Genomic DNA, 26,533 nt, shown 5'->3' with positions numbered 1-26,533 from the left:
CGCGCGCCCCCCGAGCGCGGCGTTTCTGATTGGCCGCGGGCGCCACGGGCGGCCAATCGGGGCGGGGGTTGTTGCGGGGTGGGGTCGCCAGAACCAGAAGGCGGGTGGGCAGGCGGGTGTGAGGGAAGGCGGGACCGGCTGAGAAGGTTGTTGGCGGCCGCTGACGGGAAGATGTCGAGCAAGAGGAGTGTCGGGGACCCTGAGGTGCGTGAGGGACCCTCCCCGTCTCGGCCACCCTCCCACCGGCGGGCGGGCACGGGCTGCAGGGGAGCGGCGGCCGCATGTCCTGAGGCAGATGTGGGATGAGGGTCCCTGCGGCCGCGGCGTCTCTGGGGGATGTGGGGACCGATTCTTTGGGGACTCTCAGGGGGCTGGTGAAGCCTCCAGAGCCGTGACTCAAGGCGGGTGGGCGGTTTATTTGGTCCCCTGTTGCCGGGTGTGTTGCGAGTGGGGAGAGAAACCGAGAGAAATTCTCCTTTTTGAGGCTTTAATTGGCGGTTTGGCAGAGATTTAATACCGAGTTGGCGATTCAGAGATCTCAGTGAGAGCAGAGCGATAGGATGAGGAGAAACGGCCGCAAGTTGCACCAGCGGAGGTTTAAATTGTATATTAGGGAAAACTTCTTTAACTGGAAAGGGCTGTGGGGCATTGGAACAGGCTGCCCACGGCAGTGCTGGAGTCACCAGCCCTGGAGGGGTTTAAATGATGTGTAAATTATGTTCTCAGGGACATGGGGCAGTGCCAGGGGTGGGTTAACGGTTGGACTCCATGATCTTGAGGGCCTTTTCTAACCAAAATGATTCTATAATGCTACATCTGAGAGGATTCCTGTGGTCTCTCTCATTTCATTGTCTCTTAGAGCTATTTAAGTTGCCTTTTTTTGTTAACATTTTTTTACTTTTAAAAGAAATACCTGGCTGTATATTGACTTCCTCTCATCTTTTCCTCCTCAAAACAGTATTTAACCAGGCGCATCCCTCAGAACCCCAAATATCAACATATCAAAACCCGCCTCGATACTGGTAAGTGGGAAAAAACAACTAAATGTAGATGTAGGAGTGCACAAAAATACATTGTATGTTTTAACTGTTCCTATGTCCTGAGCTGCTTTACCCCTGATACTGTGTCAGGACTCACGTCGCGATTGTGACATATCTGACGATCTCTGTTGCAATGGTTCCCATCGAAATTACTGCCCTTGGAGTTTTTATACATGGGCTTTTCTTTTATAAAGTAGTATTATGACAAGGGTGTGAATAGAAATAATTATTTGGGGGGTTGTCATTGGGGAATTTTTGTTGTTATAGCGGTTGCATTTGTAGTATCCACACAAAGACATTGAGGAAGGGACAGTGTGGCTGCAGTTGCACTTGAAACCACGTGTCACAGGCAGGATTTGAACACCAAGGTCCTGATTTCACCTGAAACATACGGAGTTTTAGGTCGTGACGTTGTGAAGACGATGATTTTCTTTTCTGAAACATCATCAAAACTACTTAACACTTTTAAGCAGAGTGGCCTTGGTGCGGAACTTGTAAACAGGAAAGATGCCATGAGGTTGGTTTTTGGGGAATATCACCGTTCTGTGGATATTTTTATATCCCTTACTGAAAATCACGGAAAACAAAACTCAAGCGTGTTCTGTCGAAGAACTGAAAGAGCACTGTGCGTATATGAAGAAGATTTTTGCTCCTTCTGGTCATGAGCGTTCCCAGTGAGTTCCCCTCTCCCATGCGGAGTTTTTGAAGACAGAAAAGCACTAAGAGGAAAATCAATGTACTTTTTGATTTATAGCTGCCTCTATTTTCATGAGGAAACAAGCTAACTGATTATTTTTCTCTCCTTACAGGAAACAGTTTAACAAAATACGCCGAGAAGTTGGAAGAGATCAAAAGAAGTGAGTATCTGGAGAGGAGCGGGACAGAACTTGCGGTGGGTTAGTTCAAAACTGAATGAGCGTCGAGGAGCTGGTTTGAATCCCAGGTTTGCTTGGAAATCTCCTCTCCGATGATTCCCACAACCATTTACAGGCATGAACGGTAGAAAAACGCAGCAATAGGATGCAAAGGTGCTTCTACCCGGGCTCTCTCCTGCGCCTTATTTCTCTGTCTCTCGTGGTGCTTTACAGATTTAACTTAAGAAACCGGGGAGGCAGGTCCAGAAGATTTTCCAGATCCTTCTTTGTGCAGATTTTCTTACTGAATGGCAACCAGGCAGGAAGAAATTCTCTGGACTAAAAAAAATAGACCAGACTTAACTAGGAAGACTCAGACGGAACTTTTGAGACTTTATTTCACTTTTAGTTATATTATGGTTGGACTTGTGATCTTCTCCTTTTATATAATTTTACTATATTTGGATTTATATCAGAATACTCCAGGACAGGAAAGAGATGAGCTCATTCCTGTGTAACTCATTGATTTTACATTTTACATCGATGTTTTGAAGACTTTGGGACATTCAGGCTAACGACAGCTTAACTTATTTTTACTTCAGTCTCTTTTCCCACTGAAAATAGACTTTAAAAGAAATTCTTACTGATAAAACTAACATTTTACATCTTTATTTCCAGCTTCTGTCAGGGTTATTTTCCCACGGAGAGCCAGGAAAGCTATTAAAGCCCAGAGCTGCATTTATTGACGTGCAAGAAAACACCTTCCCATTAATTAGGATTTTGAATGTTTGGTTTGAATTCTTAGACCCATTTCTGTGTTCTTTTCAGATTCAGATTATCAGGGAAGTCACTCATCCGTCACATAAATATATTTGTGCTCAGCTTAGTGCAAAATGGTTCTTTGTTGCTGGTTTGTTTGTTGCTTTTTAAAACACCACAAGTCTTTGGGGAAAATCCAAAGAGAAACGACCTTGTTTTCCAAAATCCTGTGTTGACTGACTAAGATTTCAATACTGGATTGCCATCGCTTTTTATCTCTGCTGAAAATCTTGTTGCGTGGGCCGAGCTGCTTTTCAATCTCCGCTGCGAATCTGATTCCGTTTCGTGCCGAAGTTCTTTTGTTTCGTTGTGGTTCTGGACTCCAGGAGAAACTTTCTCATTCTTTTTTGGGTTGAATAGACGCTTTCTGTTCCCAGGCAGTTTAGAAACTTCTCCCCCTTGGTTTCTCATGGATAGATGACACCGTTTGGACACGACTTTTAAATACCCAGCACAGTCAACTCTCTGTCTCTTGTGTAATGTGAGAGAGTGGGATTTAATACCGCGGAATCAAAAAATGATAAGAGAGCTGGAACCGCAATGATTTATCCTTTGGAGAACTGACTTGAGGAGAGACACCAAGTCTCTTCACTCATTTCCGAAGCCCTGAGGAGCATCTCCTTGAATACACAATAATTAGAGTTTCAGGCCAGTTCACTGAAGCAAAAAAAACATGGCAGAAAATCCAGATGGACCTTCCAGGACAGAACCGGGTACGTCATGTTGCTTTTGTAGTTGGAAACGGTGATTCTGGATGTTCCGATCTCAGTGGGGATGCTCGTGCGAGCGTTCAGATTGGGCTGCTCTTGCCTTTGTAATCACGGTTTTATTGTGGTTTTTCTCGTTGCTGGAAATAATTCTGGGTGCTAAAGGCAAGATCTAGGGCCTAAAAGCTTGTTCTGGATTAAATAAGCCTTTCTTGGGCTGGGAGGAAACACCCAGCAGCTGTTTTGTGTGAGCAGTCTGCCCACAGTTCTGCTTCTACATCCAGCATAAGCTTTACTGCTTTTAGTTGTCCTTCTAAATTAAGTTTATTTCTTGCTTTTCATGTGACTGAAGGGCTCTTTTTGCCCATAACTGGGGAGTTTTATTGATGTGAACATGGGCTACGTGTGGGTTTTGTGTTAGGCAGGTGTAAAAAGGATGATTTTTGCTGTTATTTCCGAACTATAAAGGGAGACTTCAGCAACCTGAGCTTGAGGCTTGAAACCAAGTGCTTTTGCATGAGCCGCGAGGGTCATTTTTGTGTTAATTGGCGATCTGAAATCTAATTTATCCACAGGTCTTGTACTTCAGACCAAGGTGTTTTGGACAGGCTCCTTTTTTCAGTTGTTCAGTAGCAAATAGGCGCTTGCATTGCAGCTTGATAAACATTATTTAGGGCTCCTTCCCTAAACATGCATCAGCTTGAGAGCTTCCATACATTATTTTGTGGTAATTTTTGCTGCGGTGGTTACAAGGATATGGATGGGAGCCCTTCCCCCTTCTGTGTCTTCCCTTCGTGAAGCGATTCAGCCATTCAACAGATGGTTTTTAGAGGATTTAGCATCGCTTAACTGGCTGGATTTGATACAAATCCTGTTCTCTTGTTATTAACCGAACAGCCGGAGAGCACCCAGTTTGGAATACCCTCCAACAGTTACTAAAATAGTAATAGAAAAATTGCAAAATATTTGCCTTATTATTTTAAAAATCAAAATCTGTGGCTTTGGAGGTGGAGCCAAGTAAGGGAGGGGAAGGAAAAGAAAGGAGGAGCAATTTAATTTTGTGAGAAGGCTTAAATTCATTGGAGCTGCATTCAGAACTCGCTTACAGCTGTGGTACATGATGGGGAGGAATTTTCTTCATCTTCTTTCCCTACCAGTACAGCATTGACCTTTTTCTCTTCTTTTCCCCCTCCTTTTCCATCTCCTTTCTCACCATAAATTCCCCAAAGGACGAGGCTTCTATTACATCCCATGGGAGACTATTTCACATCAAGATGTTCCTGCCGATACCCGTTTGAGCTTCTATACACGCCCTTTTGTTACCCCCTGGAAAGCTTCTCTTTTCCTGCTGTTTAAGCATCACAACTATCTGTTCCCAATCAGATTTCCATCCTTGTCATTGCTTATTTAGCACCGTTAATCTCTGCTCTGGTGCTTTGCCAGCCGTTCCAACACACCGCTCTGTTTTCTTGCCGCCTAAACTTTGTTTTCAGGCTTAAGATTCAATTAATCTGGTTTTTCCGTGTTGATTATTTGGTGCTTGGTATCCACTGTTTTCTGCATTAAACATCATTCCCGTTTCTTTAGATATTCACCTTACCACATTTTAAGAATCAGAATTTGTCAGAGAAAGAAAAACCGGAGCGTTTTAATGGGTCGGATTAAACACACACATTATCTTAGTCTTTAAAAAGACATAGTCTGAGGTAAAATGTCTCTGTGCTCTGATTCTGCTGTAACTTACACAAATTAAAACTTCAGGTAAATTAAACCCTTTGGTTTGAGAGCATAGCAGGCAAGGTGATAAATCCATGAAACCGTTTCCTTCCCCCAGTGAGCACAAGAAGCAGAAAATAATACAAATTTGGGTCTAAAAGCACCTAAATCTGCCTTCCCCACTTTAGATCTGGACAAAAATCTTCCTTGATAACTGCTTTAACCTTTTACAAAGCCTTCGGGTTTGCAGCCGCGTCGGAGAAGAGACTCTACACCAACCTGGGAATGATCTCAAATGTTACATTGTCCTCTTGTCTTTTTGAAGATTACAGATATAAAAAGGACGAACTGTTTAAAAGACTGAAAGTGACTACTTTTGCCCAGTTGGTACGTATCATTCCCTCTCTGGCTTCTGGAAATTCTCTTCTATAAATGTTTTTGCTTTGTCCAAATCCTCTTATATAATTATATGGTCTTAGCGTGTAATTCTTCTGTATCGGCTTCTTCTTGCGCAGATTTCCCTTAATCAAAGCAAATCACTCAGGCTGATATTTTCAGAGCAGCCAAATGCTGCGTAAAGTAGTTGGGAAGGGTGCGACTTCAAGGCTTTCTGCGTATTTATTTTAACTGAAAATAAGGAGCTGTGTTGCTTATATGTTGGTTCAAGAAAACTAGTAAAAAGATATAAATTAGTAAAAACTGAAGGGGAAGGGAAGGGGAAGGGGAAGGGAAGGGAAGGGAAGGGAAGGGAAGGGAAGGGAAGGGAAGGGAAGGGAAGGGAAGGGAAGGGAAGGGAAGGGAAGGGAGGTTCAATTTGCACATATTGTGGGAGTGGGTTTGTGCAGACTCATGTTTTTAGTTCCACTGGATTGTTAAGACCAATCCAGCGGCTCTCACTGGTGCAACGAGCTGATTTGATGTGAACATCTCGCCCAATTAACCAGGGGTGATTTTAACCAGTGTCGTGTCTGGTCTGAAATGTCTCAGTTGCAGCCAGTGACTGAACTTCATAAATATCAGAGAAAAAAATCTTGTACTTGATATTACCACACGGCACATCTGGTTTTCCTTTATTCTAAGGCTGATCCTATATTTTTTTTGCTACGATTTTGATTTAATAAAAGGATGCGCTTGTAGTACAGGCATCGTATATGACCTTGAAGTCCGATAGAAGTTGCATTGAGATAATTAGTAATTTTGGCTTGGGGATTGTTTGTCTTAAGCCGATCCCCGCTGTCTTTCACTGACGCCGATGGATGCGTATCAAGGTTTTTGTCCCTCGCCTTTGTTTCCTGCAGGTCATCCAGGTCGCTTCTCTATCTGATGAAACCTTAGAAGTGCCAAACGAGGAGATCCACAAGCTGGAAGGTAACAATATTTATTGTAAGCACAAAGAGGAAGAGCCGTAGATCGCTGACATGGTGAACTGTGTCCTGACAGATGCAGCTGATTATTCAGCAAGTCTTTTAATCAGGAGGAAGAAGTATAATTTAACCTGCGGTTTGCAACCATTGCACTTTGAGAACAGAAATACTCTGAAAACAGAAAGGCGCACAAATACTGAATTACTACAATAAGGATTTTCTTAGACATCGTTCATCAAGAATTAAGTTTGAATCGAATTCTTAAAATGTGATCTTGAGCCCTTAAAAATCATACGGCTCTTTATTATTTTTAATATGAGGCTCTGGGTCAATCATCTTTGTAAGAGGATGGAGATCAGGTTGTCTCTAAGAGAAGCGCTTTGTTCTAAGAACAGAACCCAGGCTTAAAACCTCCTTGTTTTATTTCCTGTGGCATTTTAACTCTTTGTCCCCCATCCTCTCCCCAGATGGCGATTCTGCAGCTCCAGATGCTGAAGTCACAGCGGAGACAAACGGGAAAGGGAGCCCTGAAGGGACACCCAGTCCGGTCCTGTTCATAGACGACGTGGGAGCTGGAGAATCCTATCGGTCCACGCTGCAGAGGTGCCTGATAATAATACACTATTTTCTTCCTGTCTTAGAAAATCATTATATTTATCCGGCTAGTGATTTAAAATCGCTACAAAGTGGCTTTATATTGTATTTCTCATTAAAGCCTGATTTTTGTAGATCTGAGGATGTGAGTGAGAGAGAGGGTTGTCAGGTTTTCCTATCTGAATGAGTTTTATTTGTGGCTGTAACCCAACAACCTGATGATTGTCTGAATGGCTGACAAAGAAATATGCTTGTGGGATTCGATCCAGGTCCCTGGGTTCAAGAATCCGTGTTATAAACTGCTCTGATAAACTCAGTAATGTGCCTTCCTGGTGATCTTAATGGATTGTCGTGTGATTGAGAGTAAGAGTCCGATTCTAAACGAAATAAATAATTAGTTGAGGTCAGAGATAGGAAGAAGATGCTGGAAGCTTTCTTGCAGCCTTTTCCTTGCTGTGCCTGATGTGAGCAGAAAAATTAAGCCTGACAGGCTTGGCCATCGCGTATCAAAGCCATCGATTTAGTGACCACCACGAGTATCTGCAGGTTTCTGTTTGTGTGCCGTGTCCAATCGAGGGATGAGATGGGAAATCTCAGCCTAGCACGGCATGTAGACAACTGACGGCTGTTTACTGTGTCTTATTGCTGAGATCTCGATGCTGGTGGCTTCTTAGAATTATTCTCCCTCACGTCAGCGTCATTTAGGACATAAAACACCTGGACTGGACTGATCCAGAGGAGTATAGTATTGCAAAGCTCTACGCTGTTTATTTCTTTATATTGATGTACTGGAAAGCCTGAAATAGAATCTCTCCATTTCTATGTGGTGTCTGGCTGTACTGGGATATAATTTGTTATTGGAACAGTTGATGGGAAACCACTCTGACCTGGGGAAGAGGTACGGAAATATTCCATTTGCGACCTCTCACCGTAACCTCCTCTCCCCTCTTGCAGTGTGATAAGCGGCGTTGGTGAACTGGATATAGAAAAAGACGCTCCAAAGAAAGTGGATGCTCAGGCAAAAGAGACGCCCTATCCTGACTGCCCCTTCCTGCTTCTGGACGTACGAGACCGCGACGAATATGACCAGTGTCACATTGTTGGAGGTGAGGAGACCAAAATCAATCCCACAGCAGCCTCATGTCGCCTGGTGTCGTATATTTGGCTATTAGGGGGACATCACTTGGGTGCAGCTTGTTCTCAGCACTCATCCAGCACACCCACCTTTCCTGGAAAGGGCTGAGAGGACCGAGCTGATTTTAATCCCTTATTCAGTGGGGTTTCAAGTTTGTTAAACTTTAATAAGTCGTGTCTGTTGTATTCCAGCTTGTCTAATGTTTTTTCTCTCTTATTTTATTTCCTTTTTCTCCTCTGCAGCTTATTCCTACCCTATTGCAACGCAGTCTAGAACCATGAATCCATATACCAATAGTATTCTGGAATATGTATCCTTTACGTATAAAGTGCTGGAATAAAAGAAATCAGGAGGGGTGTTGGTGAGGGCTTCCAAAAACAGCTGGAGCTAAAACAGTTGCTGTGTCCAGGACGATGCTTAACCGACAACATCTGGGGGGGGGGGAGGAGGTTATTTACGGCGCCAGCTCCGCTGCCAACATCTGGATTTAGTGTCTGTGCTTCCTCTCAGCACCTTGACAGGTGGAGGACAGAAAGAGGATTATTCGCGAGGATTAGGCTGATAATTTCCTGGGTTGTTCGCTTGAGGGCTGCAGGGTAGAGGGCAGGTTGTAAATGAAGCTGTTTCATGCTGTTGCCTCTTATTAAGTAACCAAGTGGTGGGATTGTTGTCCAGTGGGGATTAGACTGTGCCCTTCCAGCCTCTGGCAAGCTCCAGCTGCTGAGAAATCAGTTTTAAAACGTGGATGAAGTGAAAAAAATCCTGCCTGATACTCACAAATCAAGCAGAGAGTCTGTCGGTCTCCAGTCCTATTTGTTTCTATCTCTTTTTCTTTCTAAAAGGTACTAAATCCTTAGCTCTTGTACCCATCAGAAAAACGCCCATGGCAAAATTATCATTTTATACGACAACGATGAGAGATTAGCCAGCCAGGCTGCGACCACCATGTGTGAGAGGGGCTTTGAGAACGTGTTCATGTTATCTGGAGGTAAGTGGGGACGGGCAGGACTCCCTGAGATCTCAAGTCGATCGAGAGCAAAAGAGCAACGGTTGTGTGAGCTGGAGGTTGAAAAGAGACGGATATTCAGCCCTGCCAGGTGTTTTATTGTGATTGGTAAAATCCCTGATGGTGGCCGCTGATAAATTGCCGTCTGTACGTCTGCAGGCCTGAAGGTCGTTGCGCAGAAGATCCCAGAAGGTTTAGTCACCGGCTCAATCCCCGAGTGTTGCTACGTGGTGGCTCCCACCAGATCCGCCCGGAAAAAGGCCCCTCCCAAAGCACCACCCGCGCCTGCTGAAAATAAATGGAGATTTTCCACAGACGACCTACAAAAGATAAAGCACTACCTGGAAGAGCAGCACCTTCCTTCGGACACTGCCAGTAAGACTCCAAGACAAATGCTGCTGCCGCTTTCTCTGCCCTGCAGCAGTTCTCTCTTTGCTGTGTTCTTTCCACGAAACTGCTGGCACAGAGAGAATTCTTTTCCAAATGAACTGAGAAAATTCACCAAAACCTGGGCTGTGCTCATCCCAGACAAAGGAGCTTGGAGCCAGGGGGGTCGGGCTCTGCTCCCCAGGAACAAGCGCCAGGAGCAGAGGAAACGGCCTCAAGTTGCGCCAGGGGAGGTTGAGGTTGGATGTGGGGAACAATTTCTTCCCCAAAGGGCTGTGGGGCATTGGAACAGGCTGCCCAGGGCAGTGCTGGAGTCACCATCCCTGGAGGGCTGGACAGACGGACATGAGGTTCTCAGGGACATGGTGCAGTGACAAGGGTGGGTTAACAGTTGGACTCGATGATTTCGAGGGTCTTTCCAACCAAAATCATCCTATGATTCTATTCTATGATGGCAAATGGGCCCAGTGATGGCAGGCATATACCATTCCGCCCGCTATATTTAAATGTCTTTAAGTTTCCCCAGTGATTAGTAAGTTTTTCAAATTCTTAGACCTGGGTTGAGACTGTGCCTAGAACCCCCAGCTGACTTATTTTTTGGTCTATATGTTTCCAGTGAGAGCTGGAGAGCCAGCGACAGCGAATCATCTATGTATCCTCATGCTCCATCACACACACAACTTCTGCTCTCTTCATTCTTTCCCCAGGCCGTCTTAGCCATGGTTCTTCAGGCCGTGATTCCAAAGTGACGACGGTGAGGAGCAGCCCCAGCCTCTCTAGCGCCGCTGGCACCGTGGGATCCCTCACCACTCGCTCTTTCAGCAAGAGCAGCCTCCAGAACAAGCCATGGAAATAAGCAGTCGTGTCTTCTTCCACTGAATAAACGTATGTCCGGGTTCTGGGAACCCTGAGCAGTGCAGCCCGTTTGTCATTTTAGGAATTCCGCAGAGAAAATAACCAAAAAAAGCAGCGGTGGTGAATAAATGGCAACTCGGGTAAGGCTGAGGGAGCTGAAACGGTTGATGTTTTATAGAAGCGGGAGCGTGATCGCTTTGGGAAGGTTGATTTTTTTATTAGGTGCAGAGCCAGTTCGGAGTTGATACAACTGATTTTAATAGGGGAGGGAGGAAACACATCGTAAAACCTGTGACCAGTAGAAGCAGTTCTGCTGATGTTATAGTTCAGACAAACTTGTGTCTATAACAAATACTCTGCCTGTACTGCGCCCGGAACGGCAAACTGTGCCAACAGGAGAACGCGGGTGACGGTAAATAAGCCAGAAATCGTCTGCAAGCAAAAACCGCCGTGTTTTATGGCAGAGATACAGACGTTCAGCAACTCACAAAAGTGTTGGGGAGAGGATTCCCTACGTTTTTGGTTTCTTTTAATTGATGTGAATGAACTGAAGTATTTGTAATAAAGATTTGGAAACAACGCCCGGTGTGGCACTGGAACCTGACAGTCGTGTTTGCTTCATGGGCACTTTGTGGAACACTTCTGTGTTTTCCAAAGTGAGCTAGAGGAGAAAATACGTGTTTTCCCTCCGATCTCCCTTATTGTCCGGAAGGTTTCACTTCTAACTGTGCTTTTTCTGCTTCGTTCCTTGCCGTGGTTCTAAAGATCTACTGCATGGTGAGGTTTTTTTGTTCTAAATGAGACTGAATGATCTGAGCAGCGTTTTAACCGACATATCTTAAAGCAAAATCATCTGCCATGCCCCTTTTCTTGTTATTTCATCTATGCACCAGTGCTTTGCTCATGTTTTGACTTTCTAGAGCAGTGTGCTGGAAAGATACGACATATATTGAAGAGCCGGTTGTTCTTCTGCTGACAAATTGATTCCCTTGAAGCAGCTGCGAGTCCAGCTGAGGAGGCAGAAGGTAAAATGCTTCATAAAACTCTTTTGTGCTACTTAAACTGTATTTTTGCAGCAGCAAAGAGCAGTTCCAGGGCCTGATGGAAGCTGGAAAGTTATTCCCACACCTTTGCCGGTGTTTTTGGAGGAGCTGTTTTAAGGTCTGGGTGGCTGAAGGGAAGTTTTCTTACGCTAGTTCACCAATGTCCCTAAAACTTTGCAGGGACTGTGAATCTGGTCACTAAAGATTTAATATAACATTAATATCACCATTTTCATCAAATCAGTGCTTCCACTGTACCAGTATTAGCTGCATGACCCAGAAATTATCTGAAAACACCCAGTGGTAGAGAGTTGCAGACCCCAAAGTTCGCCCATGGTGTGTGTTATCAGGGGATAATTCCAACCAAAGGACAAGGTGAGAGAAATCGCACAGAATTTCTACTTTGACAGTTTAAATTCAACATCCCTGAGCGTGTTTATTGTGTTTCTACGAGTCTTTAGATCTTAAATTGCTGATACAGGGACTGATGGTGTCATTTTGATGCGACCCGTAACCTTGGTTCTCTCTGGAGACGAGCGATGCGACCAGCACAAACCCATAGGGATCCCCTGGAGGCCAAAATCAAGGGATACGAGGCATAACTAGCATTTTAAAATGTATTTAATGAAGAGCTGAGTGCCCCTGTGTGTTCAAATATACATCTATATTTTTAAATGGAAAAAAATCTGATTAAAGGGGGGTGACTTAAAGCTCCTGGCTTCCCCAAAATAACTCCTTGAATGCTTGGAGTTGTACAAACCAGCTTGAATTTGGATAAACAGCCCTTCCAACCCATTGCACAAAGGCCCTTCCAACCCATTGCATGTGTCCTGGGTTGCCAGAGAGAGTGTGTTTGCGTACGTATGTACTATAAGTTGTATGTATGTACTATAAGTTGTACATATGTACTATAAGAGTTGTATGTATGTACTACAAGAGTTGGGCTGGTCAGGTATGAAGATTAAAGAACTCAAGATCTTATTTCAGCTCGTCCTTAGGTAGCCAGATGCACCTCAGTGTCTTCCTGCTTTCTCACCTTCCTCCTCAATTCCCATTTCTGGAAGATTTCTTGCTGTAGGTGTATTTATTTTGAACAAAGTAGCTTGTCCTAGGTCAGACCGGTTCTATGGAACGACAGCATCACTTTTTGAGGGAAAAAAGTGCGTTTATTTAAATGATATGAGCCCAAAATAGGAGCCACAGGGACCTGACTTGTGGCCACACTCTTCCCTCGCAGCCTTGGGAAGCTGACTCGCCTCTTGAGGTTTTAATTATGAAGTGACGATGCTACGAGGTGGCCTAATCAAATTAATAAAAGCTAAGTAAAGATTTTAAAGGAGTTTGGTGCTGAAGCATCACAGAAATCTTGATGTCCTGAGTACGGCACCTCTGGTTTTATGTCATCGTGAAATAAAAACATCAAATGAAACGGCATCTCTTGAGTAGTTGAGTTTGGAGCTTGTCTGGGCTGCTTGTCCGAGAAATAATATCATGGGGTTGATTTAGCTGAACGTGCCCAAGGGGGAAGTGAAGAGAGACGTTTATTACGTGCTCGGAAGATCTTTCAGTTGGGAAATGTATAAAATACATGTTTAAACACAGATGAGCGTAGCGGTCGTTGGGTTGGGTTTAATTCCTGATTTCCACTCTCCAGCCATAGGAGGCAAATGTAAAATCTGTGTTAAAAATCATTGAAAACGGAGAACTTGTCCGAATTGTTTGAGATCCTCCCAGTCTGCGGCGTCGAAGGAAGAACTGAACCTACTTTCCCATCATCTTGATGGATTTGGATGTTTTGTGGCCTTTTGAATTGCTGGTGTTTGGTGGGTAGAATCGAACTCTGCAGAGTCTGGGAGCTTTAATCGTTTTACTTAATAAAAATTCAATTGCACCATAGGAATGAGTGTTTCTCGTCAGTTTGAGCTTTGACAGCTCATGGAGAACGCAGAGCGGCACATGTGAAATCCGAGCAACAACGAGGGCCTGAGGAAGGACCTTTCAACCACAAAAAGACGTCAAATAAACCACATTAACCCCATTGCGTCATGTCCCAGCGCCACTGGGCGCACCGGGGACGATGAGAACCCACAGCTGCCATGTCTGAGGTCTCCACTTGGCTTTTTTCAGTGGCAAACTGAACCTCTTCCCCTTCCAACCTTTACCAGAGAAAAGGCAAAACCAACAACCTCCTTTTATTTAACATCACACCATTTTCATGCCTTTTTAATCCCCTTTTTGGGCCACTGGGCCAACGTGTTGTTTATTCCCCGTTCCCCCGAAAATAAGACAGGGTCTTCTATTAATTTTTGCTGCAAAAGATGCGTTAGGGCTTATTGTCAGGGGATGTCTCATTTTTTTTCCATGAACAACAATCTACATTTATTCTTGAACAAAAAACCCAACATTTATTCAAATACAGTCAAGTCATCACATTCTGTCACATCTGTCCTGCTGCGTTCTAGCGCCGATTAGTTTTACTTTTTCACATGTATTTACGCTATTTAAATTGACTTTTTAAATGGACTGTAAGTAGGGCTTATTTTTGGAGTAGGGCTTATATTTGGAGCATCCTCAAAAATCCTGAAAAATCACCCTGGGGCTTATTTTCAGGGTAGGGCTTATTTTCGGGGTAGGGCTTATTTTTGGGGAAACAGGGTGTTGGCGCTGAGTCAGCCTCCGAAAAAAGCTTTTCGCCGCAAAACCAACAAAAAGCATTTCTCATCTTTCTTTATATTTATTTATTTCGCTCTTTTTCCCCCCAATCCAGGTGATTCGGCCCCGGATCGTGGTCAGTATGGATGGTCCCGCGCATGCTGCATGATGACCCTGAGCGCCAGCCACGTCTCCTGGGCGGTGGGGACGATCTGAGAGGCCGGGAGGAGGAACCCGTAACGCCCCGTGTCCCGCAGCTCGAAGGTGAAGGAGTATTTGATGCCCTGGTTGTACGTCCAGTCCACGGTCGAGCCGCTCGCTGGGTCTGGAAAACAACGGGAGGGATACGAAATATTCAGTCACTTTGCGTCCGGGATGTTTTTGTCTAAGCCAAGGGGTGGTTTGGGGTTATTTTTGGGGCGCCGCTACCCCCTGTTACTCACAGATGGTGGAGTAGATGCTGCCGTATTCAAAGTCAGTGCCATAGAGAGAAGCCAGAGCTGCCACTGCCTGCTCGGAAATCTGGTGCTGGGAACACACAGGAGAGAGAAATGAGACAGAAAAGGGGAAAACCTGCAGGATAGAGGCTCCAGGAGAGGGTTTTTTTGTTTGTGTCACTGGCAAAAAATGATGCCAGAGCTCAGTAGCCTTGGCCTGAGGGAGTCCCCGGGGTGGCAGAAGAGCCAGGGCTTCTTCACAACTTGTGTCTCCTCCACAGTGCGTAATATTAGCAACAATTTCTTCCCCAAAGGGCTGTGGGGCATTGGAACAGGCTGCCCAGGGCAGTGCTGGAGTCACCAGCCCTGGAGGGCTGGACAGACGGACATGAGGTTCTCAGGACATGGGGCAGGGACAGGGGTGGGTTATGGTTGGACTTGATGATCTTAAAGGTCTTTACCAAACAAAATAAGTCATGAGCCAGCACTGGGCCCTTGTGGCCAGGAAGCCAATGGGACCTGGGGTGGGTTAGAAGGGGGTGGTCAGTAGGTCAGAGAGGTTCTCCTGCCCCTCTGCTCTGCCCTGGGGAGACCACACCTGGAATCTTGTATCCAGTTGTGGCCCCTCAGTTCCAGCAGGACAGGGAACTGCTGCAGAGAGTCCAGCGCAGGGCAACAAAGATGCTGGAGGGAGTGGAGCATCTCCCGTGTGAGGAAAGGCTGAGGGAGCTGGGGCTCTGGAGCTGGACAAGAGGACACTGAGGGGTGACCTCATTCATGGTTACAGATATATAAAGGGTGAGTGTCAGGAGGATGGAGCCAGGCTCTTCTCAGTGACAACCAGGGACAGGACAAGGGGCAATGGGTGCAAACTGGAACACAGGAGGTTCCACTCAAATATGAGAAGAAACTTGTTCCCAGTGAGGGTGGCAGAGCCTGGCCCAGGCTGCCCAAGGGGGTTGTGGAGTCTCCTTCTGTGCAGACATTCCAACCCGCCTGGACACCTTCCTGTGTAACCTCATCTGGGTATTCCTGCTCCATGGGGGGATTGCACTGGATGAGCTTTCCAGGGCCCTTCCAACCCCTGACATTCTGGGATTCTGTGAAAATGCTCCTAATTTTATGATGGAGGTTGGTCCTCTGTGTAGGAGAAGAACAGCCTCACGTCATCCCACCCCCCTTCAAACCTCCAAATCACCCTACCAGTTCCTGGTGGTCGGGCGCTGGGGTGCTGGTGTAGCCGTAGGGGTAGAGCAGGAGCTGGGAGTAGCTGTGGATGGAGATGAAAGCCTTGATGTTCCCATGGTTCTTCACGAAGTCCACGATGGCCTTCACCTCGGGCTCCGAGTTGGCGTAGGGTCCGTGGTACGTCTCCGAGCAGGGGTTCGAGCTGGAGCCGATCCCTGTGGGGACGTCAAAGCACAGCGTGGGTGTTTAGTGGCTTTGGTGGCAGTTGGGTGGCTCAGAGAGTCACAAGGTCAAAGGGTGTTTACTATTTCCAAGCCCAAGAGCTTTTCCCACCCTTCAAGGAACCCTCGTGGGGCTCCTCCGAGATGTTTTATGATGGTTTTCTTTTGTGGTCCCCACCATGCTGGTCACTAGGGGATGGCAAAGCCCTGGTGGAGCCCAAACCCACGTCTCTGACACAAAGAGCAAATCCCATCTCTTCCCCAGGGGACACCAGTGGATCTTTCTGGGACAGAAGAGGCCTCAGAACCTCCACCTGGGGGGCAGAACCCCTCCGTGGGAGCAAGGGGAGAGCTCTGACCTCCGAAACCTGCGTCCCAGTTGCGGTTGGGGTCCACACCGATGCAAGCGGAGCTCGAGTGCCGGGACCTGGTCTTTCTCCACATGCGGTTCTGGAAGGATGGAGCCATCTCAGCTGGTGGCCAGAGCTCCACCAGCCTCTAGCAGGCACAGGGCTGCCATCTGGGGTGTCTAAAGGGTCCCGGTGGTTCCCTTCCCACCCCGTGGAAATGTAGACAAGGAGGATTTGAGCTTTTGGAGACCTCCATGTGCAGGATGGAGATGCTCCTCATCCCCATCCAGCATGGTGAGGGTGAGGAAAGCCGGGGTGATACCTGGCTGTGGGTGAAGGCGAAGCCATCAGGGTTGGTGACGATCTCCAGGAAGATGTCCATCTCGTTCAGGATGGAGGCCAGACCTTCATCTTGCTCATGGTCTGAGACAATCTAGAGAGGATGGCGGTTTGGGGTTCTGGATGACTGTCCCTCCATGGGGTTGGCCACCATAGTGGCTGCAGGACCTCGTGGCCCTTTGGGGACATCAGGCATGGCCAGGAGGTGCCGGTACCTTCTTGGCGAACCAGATGCCGCTGGCTTGTGTCACCCATTCTCGGGAGTGGATGCCGGTGTCGATCCAGATGGCTGGACGGTTCGTCCCCCCTTTGCTGAACTGGAAGAGCAGAGATGGGGGGGTTCAGCTTTGTCCCTGTCCCCTCTCTGGCCACCCCCCGAACTCCAAATCCTCACCTTGAGCACATAGAGGGGCCGATTCTCCGTTGACTGCCCGATCTCAAGTTTGCTGACCAGGTTGGGATTCTCAGCCACCAGCAGGTCAATGAAGTCATAAATCTGGAGGTGGGGACAAGGGTTTGGGGGGTCACGCCTGGCTCATCCGCTGCCCTTGCTGCTCGTGGAGCGAAGGGCTTTGCGAGAGCAATTCCAAGATGTCATTTTTTCCCCTAAAACGCCCTGGATCTTGGGTCTTTTTCTCACCTCAGCCAAGGTGTGGTAGGAGTCATAGTTGAAGGTGCTGGTGGAAAGTGGCAACCAGCGGCGGGTACGAAGCATCTCCTTCTTCTCACGGTCCACCAGCGCCTGGGTGATGGGGGGTCAGGATGAGACCTCGTCCTCCACCACCCCGAGACCCCCACGTCTCCCCCACCTCCGCTGACCTGCACGTCCTTGATCATGATGGAGTAGGAGATGCCGTTGGACTCCAGGTGGGCTTTGAGGGGCTGCAGGCTGGGTAGGGGCACCCGGATATCAACGGGGTGCCCAGGCCCACGGGGTCCCAGCCAGAAATCCAGCTGGAAGGGGAGGAATCAAAACGCGGGGGTTGCATCCGACCTTTTGCTGCCCCCCCTGCACCAGCTTCTCACTTGTGTATCACCCGTTTGTCCCCATTGTCCCCCATCCAGCCCCATCCCTGCTTTGCAGTGTGGCTTGGGGGGTTGAAAAGTAAGTGACATGGGCTTGGGGGTGTCCCCAAAAGCCGCCGCCGCCGCTTCACCCCGTACCTGCAGATCCTCGAGGTCTTGCAGCTCCTGCACCTTCTGCAGCTCCTCATGGGTGGTGGGGACGATGCGCAGCACCTGGTGCCTGCGGGATCAGCGGGTGCTGGGGGGGCACGGGGCCAAGCTCTGGCCTCTGTAGGTCCAGCTTAACCCCCACTCCATCCAACCCCCCACCCTGGGGATTTGCACTGGGTGTCTTTGTCCCCTCAGGGCTGAACCAGCTCCTTCCGTCCCAACCGGTGCCACCATCCCCATCCCGGCCACCCCCCCGCCAGCCAGACCCCCTACCCAACAAAAGTCTCGGTGCTGGTGGCCACTGCCACCAGGGCAGCCAACAGGACGAGGACCCTCATGGTCACTGGAAAGAGCCTGTTCTGTGTCCCAACAGCAACCCGAAGCCTCTTAAATCCCATAGGGATGGTGACCCCCAGGTGTCCCCTTTCCCAGGGCCATGGGAAGGCTCCGGCTGACCCGGCCAAGGTTGGGCACCACGAAAGGCTGGACACCACTGTCCTCCAATCTGCAGCACTCCTGGTCCTGGCTAAACTTGTCCTGGGAACCGGCCAGAGCTGTTGCAGACTCACCCACTGGTGATGCAAGAGTTGATGATGTGACAAGATCCCACTGCCCACGGAGCTGTGAGGAGGAGAAGCGTTAAACTGGGCTGAGAAGAACGTGAGATGTGGTGAAGCTGGGGAAGGGGCTGGAGCACAAGTGTGATGGAGCGGCTGAGGGACCTGGGGGGTTCAGCTGGAGAACAGGAGCTGAGGGGAGACCTTCTGATCTCTGAACTGCCTGAAAGGAGCTTGGAGCCAGGGGGGTCGGGCTCTGCTCCCCAGGAACAAGCGCCAGGAGCAGAGGAAACGGCCTCAAGTTGCGCCAGGGGAGGCTGAGGTTGGATGTGGGAACAATTTCTTCCCCAAAGGGCTGTGGGGCATTGGAACAGGCTGCCCAGGGCAGTGCTGGAGTCACCAGCCCTGGAGGGTTAAGACAGACGGACATGAGGTTCTCAGGGACATGGGGCAGGGACAGGGGTGGCTTAATGGTTGAACTTGATCTTGAACGTGTATTCCAACCAAAATGATTCCATGATTGTCTGTGAATTTTGGCAGGGGGGGCTCAGCGAGCTGGATGCCTAAACTGTGGCCATGGTGTTGCTGGCACGGAAATTGGTTTAAAGGCCATCACAGGACAGAGGTCAGAGCAGGTGACGATCATCCCTGGTGGCAAAAATAAAACAGCAAATACCTGGAAGTGCTTTGCAGCAGCGATGGCCCTGAGGGTGCCCGGTGTCACCTCTCTCAGCCCCAGGGAAGGGACAGTAAGGGTGACAAAGCACTGGAACAGGCTTCCCAGGGGGGTTGTGGAGTCTCCTTCTCTGGAGACATTCAAGACCCACCTGGACATGTTCCTGTGCAACCTCACCTAGGCGTTCCTGCTCCAGCAGGGGGATTGGACTAGATGATCTTTTGAGGTCCCTTCCAATCCCAAACATACTGTGATACTGTGATACTGTGACAATGGAACAAAGTTGCCCAAAAACCACCCATCCCTTCCCAAGTCCTTCAGGGCTGTTGTCCCCAATAGATGGGAACTTGCAGGGTCAAAGGCACAGGGGAAGAATAAACCTGTAGGGCTGGGGATCCTTTTTCACCATTTCTTTGAAATCTAGCACGGAAAAAATACAGGTGCCAGCCTTAAACCCTAAACTCTCCGGCATTATTTATTGAGACAAAGTGATTTTGTAGGGAACACCAGGTTCAGTACGGATGCTCCAGGACGTGGAGCATGATGTCCAACAGCGCCGGCCAGGTCTCGGTAGCGGTGGGGATGATCTGCGAGCTGGGCAGCAGGAAACCGTAACGTCCCGAGTCCCTCAGCTCGAAGGTGAAGGAATATTTCACCCCGTTGTCGTAGGCCCAGTCGACGGCGGTGCCATCTGCTGCGTCTGTGGGGAGAAGAGGGGAGATGTGACCCCAACGCTGAGTGTTCGTGGTGGACACGACACCACGGGATGAGGGACACTTACAGATGGTCTCCGCGATGCTGCCATAGGTGTATTTTGTCCCGTACACGGCGGCCAAGTCGCTCACCGCCTTTTTAGCCAGTTCGTTCTGCAAGGAAGAGCCCACAAGTGGTGATAACTGGTGGGCCAAGACCTTTGGGCAACAGAAAACAGGGGGCAGCAGGGTCTAGAGCCCCTTCTGCTCTTGCTTTTCCCCAAAACACCCTTAATTTTTGATGGATGGGAGGTACATCTTGCAACTGCCCTCCCTCCAAGAACCAAGTGATGGGCTCCAACGTGCAGGTTGTATCTCACGGGAGGAGCAGGGAGGGTGCTGGGATGATCTGACCTGACTTTTCCAGCAAGGCTGGTGCTCACAGCCCCACATCTACATTTTGGGGCCATCTCACCATTTCCTGGTGGTTGGGCACGGGTGCTGTCTTGTAGCCGTAGGGGAAAAGCAGCATCTGGGAGTAGCTGTGGATGGAGATGACTGATTTCACGTTCCCGTGGCCAAGGATGAAGTCTGCGAGGGCTTTTACTTCACTTTCGGAGTGGGCGTAAGGGCCATGGTAGGTCTCGGAGCAGGGGTCGCTGCTGGCACCGGGGCCTGGGACCATGCAGAGAGGTGTCCCTGAGGAAAGGTTTGTAGCCCCCGGGTATCTCTCCTCTAGCAGGAAACTTCAACGCTTTGAGGCACAAGTGATGCCCAATGTGGGGACCTGGTGGCCCAGCTCTCACCTCCAAAGCCAGCATCCCAGTTTCGGTTGGGGTCCACGCCGACACAGGGGGAGCTGGCATTGATGGACCTTGTCTTGCGCCACAGGCGGTCCTAGAATCATAGAATAATTTGGGTTGCAAAGGACCTTCAAAGCTCATCCAGTGCCACCCCTGCCATGAGCAGGGACATCTTCACCAGCTCAGGTTGAGGTGGGGTTGAAGTTGGGTCAAGGAGGTTGAAGAGGTTGAGGTTTGGGTAGGGGAGGTTGAGTTGAAGAGGTGGAGGTTGCATTTGTAGAATCTTGGAAGGGTTTGGGTTGGAAGGGGCCTTCAAAGCTCCCCCAGTTCCCCCCCTGCCATGAGCAGGGACATCACCAGCTCAGGTTGCTCAGAGCCCCGTCCAGCCTGGCCTGGGATGTCTCCAGGGATGGTCCATCCACCACCTCTCTGGCCAACCTGGGCCAGGCTCTCACCACCCTCAGGGCCAACAGTTTCTTCCTCATGTCCAGCCTGAATCTCCCTCCTTTAATTTAAAACCATCACCCCTTTCCTGTCACAACAGACCCTGCTCAGAAGTCATTCCTCACCGCTCAAAAACCATGACCAGCCAAGGGTGCTGGAGACAAGTGCAGGGACATGTCCCCCACACCCCACAGTGTCCCTGCACTCACAGAGCTGTGGGTGAAGACAAAGCCATCAGGATTGGTGACAATCTCAAAGAAGATGTCCATGCTGTCCAGGATGGCAGTGACAGAGGGGTCCTGGCCGTACTCCTTGGCAATCTCCATGGGGAGGAGAGTGGGAGATCATAGAAGAGTTTGGGTTGGAAGGGACCTTCAAAACTCATCCAGTCCCACCCCTGCCACAAGCAGGGACATCTTCACCCAGACCAGGTTGCTCAGAGCCCCGTCCAGCTCGGTAGCCCTTGGGGACAAGGGACACAACTGAGCAGCATGGCAGGGCGGGGTAAGAACTGGTGTTCCAGAGCACGTGGTTACCTTGTTGGCTGTCCAGATGCCGGTGGCTTGGGTGATCCATTCCCGCGGGTGGATGCCAGTGTCCAACCAAATGGCCGAACGATTCGAACCCCCGGTGCTGAACTGGATGGAGAAAGTGGATTTCGGCCTCGTATTCTCCCAGGGCTGGGCAAGGTGAAGGTGACCCTGGTACCCACCTTCAGCACCTGCAGGGGTCTGTTCTCATAGCTCTGCCCGATCTGGATCTTGCTAACAAGGTTGGGATGATCCTCCACCAGCATGTCCATCCAGTTGTAGATCTGAAAGGAACAGGGGCTGAATCACGAGGCTCACCCTCACTTTCCTTTTGATATTTAGTGTATCCAGCATCAGACACAACATGCAGAGCTCCTCTGGAGAAGAACAGGTTCTTCCCTGAGGAAGACCAAGTGCTTGGACCTTTGTGCAAGTAGAGAGGTTCATATGGCAAAGGTTTTTGCAAAAGCAGATGAATGATGAGGGGGGAAAAAAGCCTAGAGATCCCCCAACACCATCACAACCTCCATCAGCCACCCACCGGGCTCCAAGCAACAGGGTTTGACCCCCCAAAATGAAGCTGAAGATCATCAAATCAGTTTGGTTGGAAAAAACACTCAAGATCATCAAGTCCAACTGTTAACCCACCCCTGGCACTGCCCCATGTCCTGAGAACCTCATGTCCGTCTGTCCAGCCCTCCAGGGATGGTGACTCCAGCACTGCCCTGGGCAGCCTGTTCCAATGCCCCACAGCCCTTTGGGGAAGAAATTGTTCCCCACATCCAACCTCAACCTCCCCTGGCGCAACTTGAGGCCGTTTCCTCTGCTCCTGGCGCTTGTTCCTGGGGAGCAGAGCCCGACCCCCCTGGCTCCAAGCTCCTTTCAGGCAGTTCAGAGCTCAGAAGGTCTCCCCTCAGCTCCTGTTCTCCAGCTGAACCCCCCAGGTCCCTCAGCCGCTCCATCACACTTGTGCTCCAGCCCCTCACCAGCTCCGTTCCCTTCTCTCCACTCGCTCCTGCACCTCAAGGCCTTTCTTGTCATTAGAGATCAAGATCCAGTGAGGTGGGAAGGCGCTGGGACAGGCCACGCTGCACATGGAGGGATGCCCGGTCTCCTGGATCAGCTAAAACCTCCACCCAAGGAGCAGAGACATGTCCCAGGGGGTCTTGCTGCCACTACGAATGTCACCACGTGGATCCAACCACAGCACAGGCTGAGCATGACCCTCAGCGAGATGAAGCGAATGTGCTGCAGAGCAAAGTACCTCGTCTATTGTGTGGTAAGAGGCAAAATCGAACGTGCTGGTGCTCCTCTCTATCCTCCTCGACTTCACCATGGTTCTCTTTTCCTCGTCCAACAATTCCTGTTTAGGAGGAAGAAAAAAACCACCAACTACAAACAGGCTGGAAGGCACAGGGGGTTGGGTTTTCCTTCTGTGTCCTCCTGTTTTACAACTTTTTGGACCTTCTATTGGGACTGAGCCGCTGCTCCCCACCGCAGTCCTTACCTGCACATCCTCGATCATGATGCTGTAGGAGATGTTGTTGGACTCCAGGAAGGTTTTGACAGCTGGGAGGCTGGAGAAGGGCACCCGCAGGTCGGCCGGGTGGCCAGGGCTGGTGGGGTGATGCCAAAAGTCAACCTGGTGTGGAGGAGAGGAGAGAGCTTGGCCCTGTCCTGTGCTGGTGCTCATCTGCTGAGCTCCCCAGCACCGAAAAGGCTCTCATAAGAGTTTCCACTGAAGGATTTTAAAAGGTCTTTGGACAAGTTTGGGGACGTGTGTGGGTACCAGGAAGGGTCAAGGTCCCTTTGCCTCCCTCAATGGATCTTCTACATAAATGTTTTTCATTGCAAGTCACTTAGTTGCAAACATCCCTTTGAATGAGGAGTTTCTGTGATCTGAGCAGAAATGATGAGACACTGGGGGTGCCGTGTGCTAGTTTTGCTTTTTAATTCAATAGAAGTATCTCCTTACATCAGCTTTGTGATGCAGATTATAGAATAGAATCACAGAACTATTTTAGTTGGAAAAGCCCCTCAAGATCATCGAGTCCAACTGTTAACCCACCCCCAGCACTGCCCCAGGTCCTGAGAACCTCATCTCCGTCTGTCCAGCCCTGCAGGGATGGTGACTCCAGCACTGCCCTGGGCAGCCTGTTCCAATGCCCCACAGCCCTTTGGGGAAGAAATTGTTCCCCACATCCAACCTCAACCTCCCCTGGCGCAACTTGAGGCCGTTTCCTCTGTTCCTGGCGCTTGTTCCTGGGGAGCAGAGCCCGACCTCCCTGGCTCCAAGCTCCTTTCAGGCAGTTCAGAGATCAGAAGGTCTCCCCTCAGCTCCTGTTCTCCAGCTGAACCCCCCAGGTCCCTCAGCCGCTCCTCATAAGACTTGTCCTCAATTTACATATAAATTAAACGTACCCAAAATGGGAAGGAAAATTGAATGGGCCAAAAGGAGGAGGGAGCCCTGGATGTCATCAGGGTTTGTTTAATGCTGGAGGGAGCTCAAGGCCCCATCGCACTCACCTGCAGCTCTGCCTGCTCCCCGAGGGCCCTGAGCTGGGTGATCTGCTCCTCATCGCTGGCCGTGATGCGGAGAACCTGGTCCCTGTAAGGGAAGCAGAGACATCAGGACATGGGGGAGGGATTACAGGATGAGTGGGGAAGGAGCTGTTCATAGAATCATCAAATCGTTTTGGTTGGAAAAGACCCTCGAGATCATCAAGTCCAACCGTTAACCCACCCTGGCACTGCCCCATGTCCTGAGAACCTCATGTCCGTCTGTCCAACCCTCCAGGGATGGTGACTCCAGCACTGCCCTGGGCAGCCTGTTCCAATGCCCCACAGCCCTTTGGGGAAGAAATTGTTCCCCAGATCAAATCTAAACTAATAATGCATCAAAAGCTGATGGATTTCCCTCCTTTGGGATGTTACCCTCATCACTGACCCCAAAGGAGGATGAACAAGGCTGGATATCAGTCCAATCCCTGTCTCCAAGCAGGGTGACCCACCACCCCCTGTTTTCAGCAGGACTCACCCCGTGAAAAGCTTCTCGCTGCGGGCGGCTGCCACGAGGGCGGCAAAAACCAGGAGGATCCTCATGGTGAGTGGGTGCAGACGAGCCTCAGCCCCCAAGGACGTATATACCCCCCTATATACAGCCCCAGGGGCTCTTGGGGACCTTCTCACCAACACCACGTCTGCTGTCCCCACACAGCCGGCAGCAACCGAGCAGAGAGGAAGGGCTCCCAGGAGCCCAAGTGTCCGCTTGATTTGGCGAAGTCAATAAAAGAGCAGCCAAATTAGGGAGGAACTGATAACGTCCTCCTCGGCGCTCAGGGAAGACGCGTGTCCACGCACCCGGTTTGGTGGTCGTGGTCACAGTCACCACCCAGCCCACGGGTGTGTGACGGTGGCAACAATGGGGTCAGAAGACCCCAGAGTACACAAGGACACGGTGCTTCGTTTCCACAAATTGCTTTATTACAGATTACTATTATAAGTCAAGTGTAATTATGATTAGTAAAGCAAGTGTGCATTACAAGTTACTACAAAATTACTAGCAGAAAAGCAAGCATATAAATGTATATTTATGATTAATCACTTATATGCACACCTATACATATATAAAAAATTCAAAATATACCATGCGAATTATTACCGGTGCCGTTCATCAAACCGCTCCCGGGAGTGGGGCCACTTGACAATGGATGAAGTTTCACTTGAAAGACGATGGATGTCACGGTGGCCCAAGTTGGGCACCCCCAGTGAGGGTCCAAGGGGTTGTATAGGTATATTCACCTGGGATTAATCCCTGCAGGGCCTCAGTTTGGGGTAAAAAGGGAGTTATTTTTACGTCTTTAGTGTAGATGCACAAGTGGGCGCAGGACAGCGGCTCCTGGAGCAGCCGGTGCTGATTTTTGCTGTCGTAGGTCAGTTCATTATAGTGGTTTCTTTGTTCCCCAGGTTACAGCAGCGCCTTTGTTCCTCAGGTTACAGCAGCGTCTTTGTTGGACACTTATCTACGATGACCCCGAGCTCCCACCTGCTCTTGTCAAGGATGTTCCGTGTTCCTGGGCCGGGTTCCCAGGCTGGCAGACGTTGTCTCGGGCAGTTTTTTAGCAGACATCTTCTGTGTTTTCTCTTGTTTTGATTTGTTTTGGGGGGGTTTTTCCCATTAAAATCAGGTCGTCTTTCTGCTTGCGCCAACAGCAGCATGTGCGATGGGGTAGGCACCATGGTCGGGGGGGTCTGTTATGGCTCAATAATGTGGAACTGGTGATGCTGGTGAGATGGTGGTGCCGGTGTAGAGGTTCTCAGTGAGGCAGGATCATGGGGTAGTTGAGGTGGGAAGAGACAACAGGAAGTCTGTATCCAACCTTCTGGACAAAGCCAAATCACTTCTAGGGGCAGATCAGGTCCCTCCACATTGAGTCTTGAAGTCCTCCAAGGATGGAGCCCCTTTGGGTGACGTGTCCTGCTGCTGGAAGAACATTTTCCTGCGTCCATCTTGCTTCATCTGATGCTGATGTCTCTCCCATCACACTTTGTAGTGAAGAGTTTGGCTCCGTTATCTCAATAACATCTTCATAGAGACAGAAGGGGCTGTGTTAGGTCCCCCCACCTCAAAGCTGTCCCATCTCCAGGCCAAATCACCCCATCTCCCTCAGCATCTCATCATGGGACGCATCCTCCTGTCCATCTTCGTGGCCTCCATCTGTCTTTCTCCAGGTCTCCTTGGTGCCAGGTGTCCAAGAACAGGACGCAGTTGTCATCAAGCCATGTGCTTAAAAGAAGGCCCAGGTGGCCTCAGGATCTGGAGGGAACTTCAAAGCCAGGGTGATGCTCCTCAGGCTCTGCAGCTCCTGTCACCATTTGTCATAAGGTCCCTGCTCCGGTGACAGCGGCTCAGCTGGATCCAGGAGCCAACCGTGTGCCCTGGGTAAAA

General features: G+C 49.4%; 2 protein-coding genes across 2 annotated transcripts; one reads left to right on the top strand and one right to left on the bottom strand.

The window, feature by feature from the left end:
• Positions 1-105: 105 nt before the first annotated feature.
• On the top strand, positions 106-10,478 carry CEP41 (centrosomal protein 41; the record flags this gene model as incomplete). The annotated part of the gene is made up of 11 exons (XM_080361164.1): positions 106-204; positions 959-1,022; positions 1,850-1,897; positions 5,462-5,523; positions 6,435-6,504; positions 6,968-7,103; positions 8,049-8,200; positions 8,472-8,539; positions 9,103-9,217; positions 9,395-9,610; positions 10,330-10,478. Exons 1-11 carry the CDS (start codon positions 172-174, stop codon positions 10,476-10,478), a joined length of 1,113 nt encoding a protein of 370 aa, XP_080217290.1. The 5' UTR covers positions 106-171.
• Positions 10,479-14,309: 3,831 nt separating this feature from the next.
• On the bottom strand, positions 14,310-24,687 carry LOC308049984 (carboxypeptidase A2-like; the record flags this gene model as incomplete). Its single annotated transcript, XM_080359891.1, has 21 exons — positions 14,310-14,497; positions 14,616-14,700; positions 15,813-16,012; positions 16,378-16,468; positions 16,691-16,801; positions 16,923-17,024; positions 17,102-17,203; positions 17,348-17,449; positions 17,527-17,661; positions 17,872-17,953; positions 19,636-19,816; positions 19,898-19,982; positions 20,284-20,483; positions 20,615-20,705; positions 21,265-21,375; positions 21,592-21,693; positions 21,768-21,869; positions 22,850-22,948; positions 23,093-23,227; positions 24,112-24,193; positions 24,623-24,687. 21 exons carry the CDS (start codon positions 24,685-24,687, stop codon positions 14,310-14,312), a joined length of 2,451 nt encoding a protein of 816 aa, XP_080216017.1.
• Positions 24,688-26,533: the final 1,846 nt, after the last annotated feature.

This window comes from Nesoenas mayeri (assembly GCF_963082525.1).
Source record: "Nesoenas mayeri genome assembly, chromosome: 1".
In the NCBI taxonomy this organism is placed as follows: Eukaryota; Metazoa; Chordata; class Aves; order Columbiformes; family Columbidae; genus Nesoenas; species Nesoenas mayeri.
The sequence above is the reverse complement of the archived record's forward strand: the minus strand, read 5'-3'. Positions and strand labels throughout refer to the sequence as shown.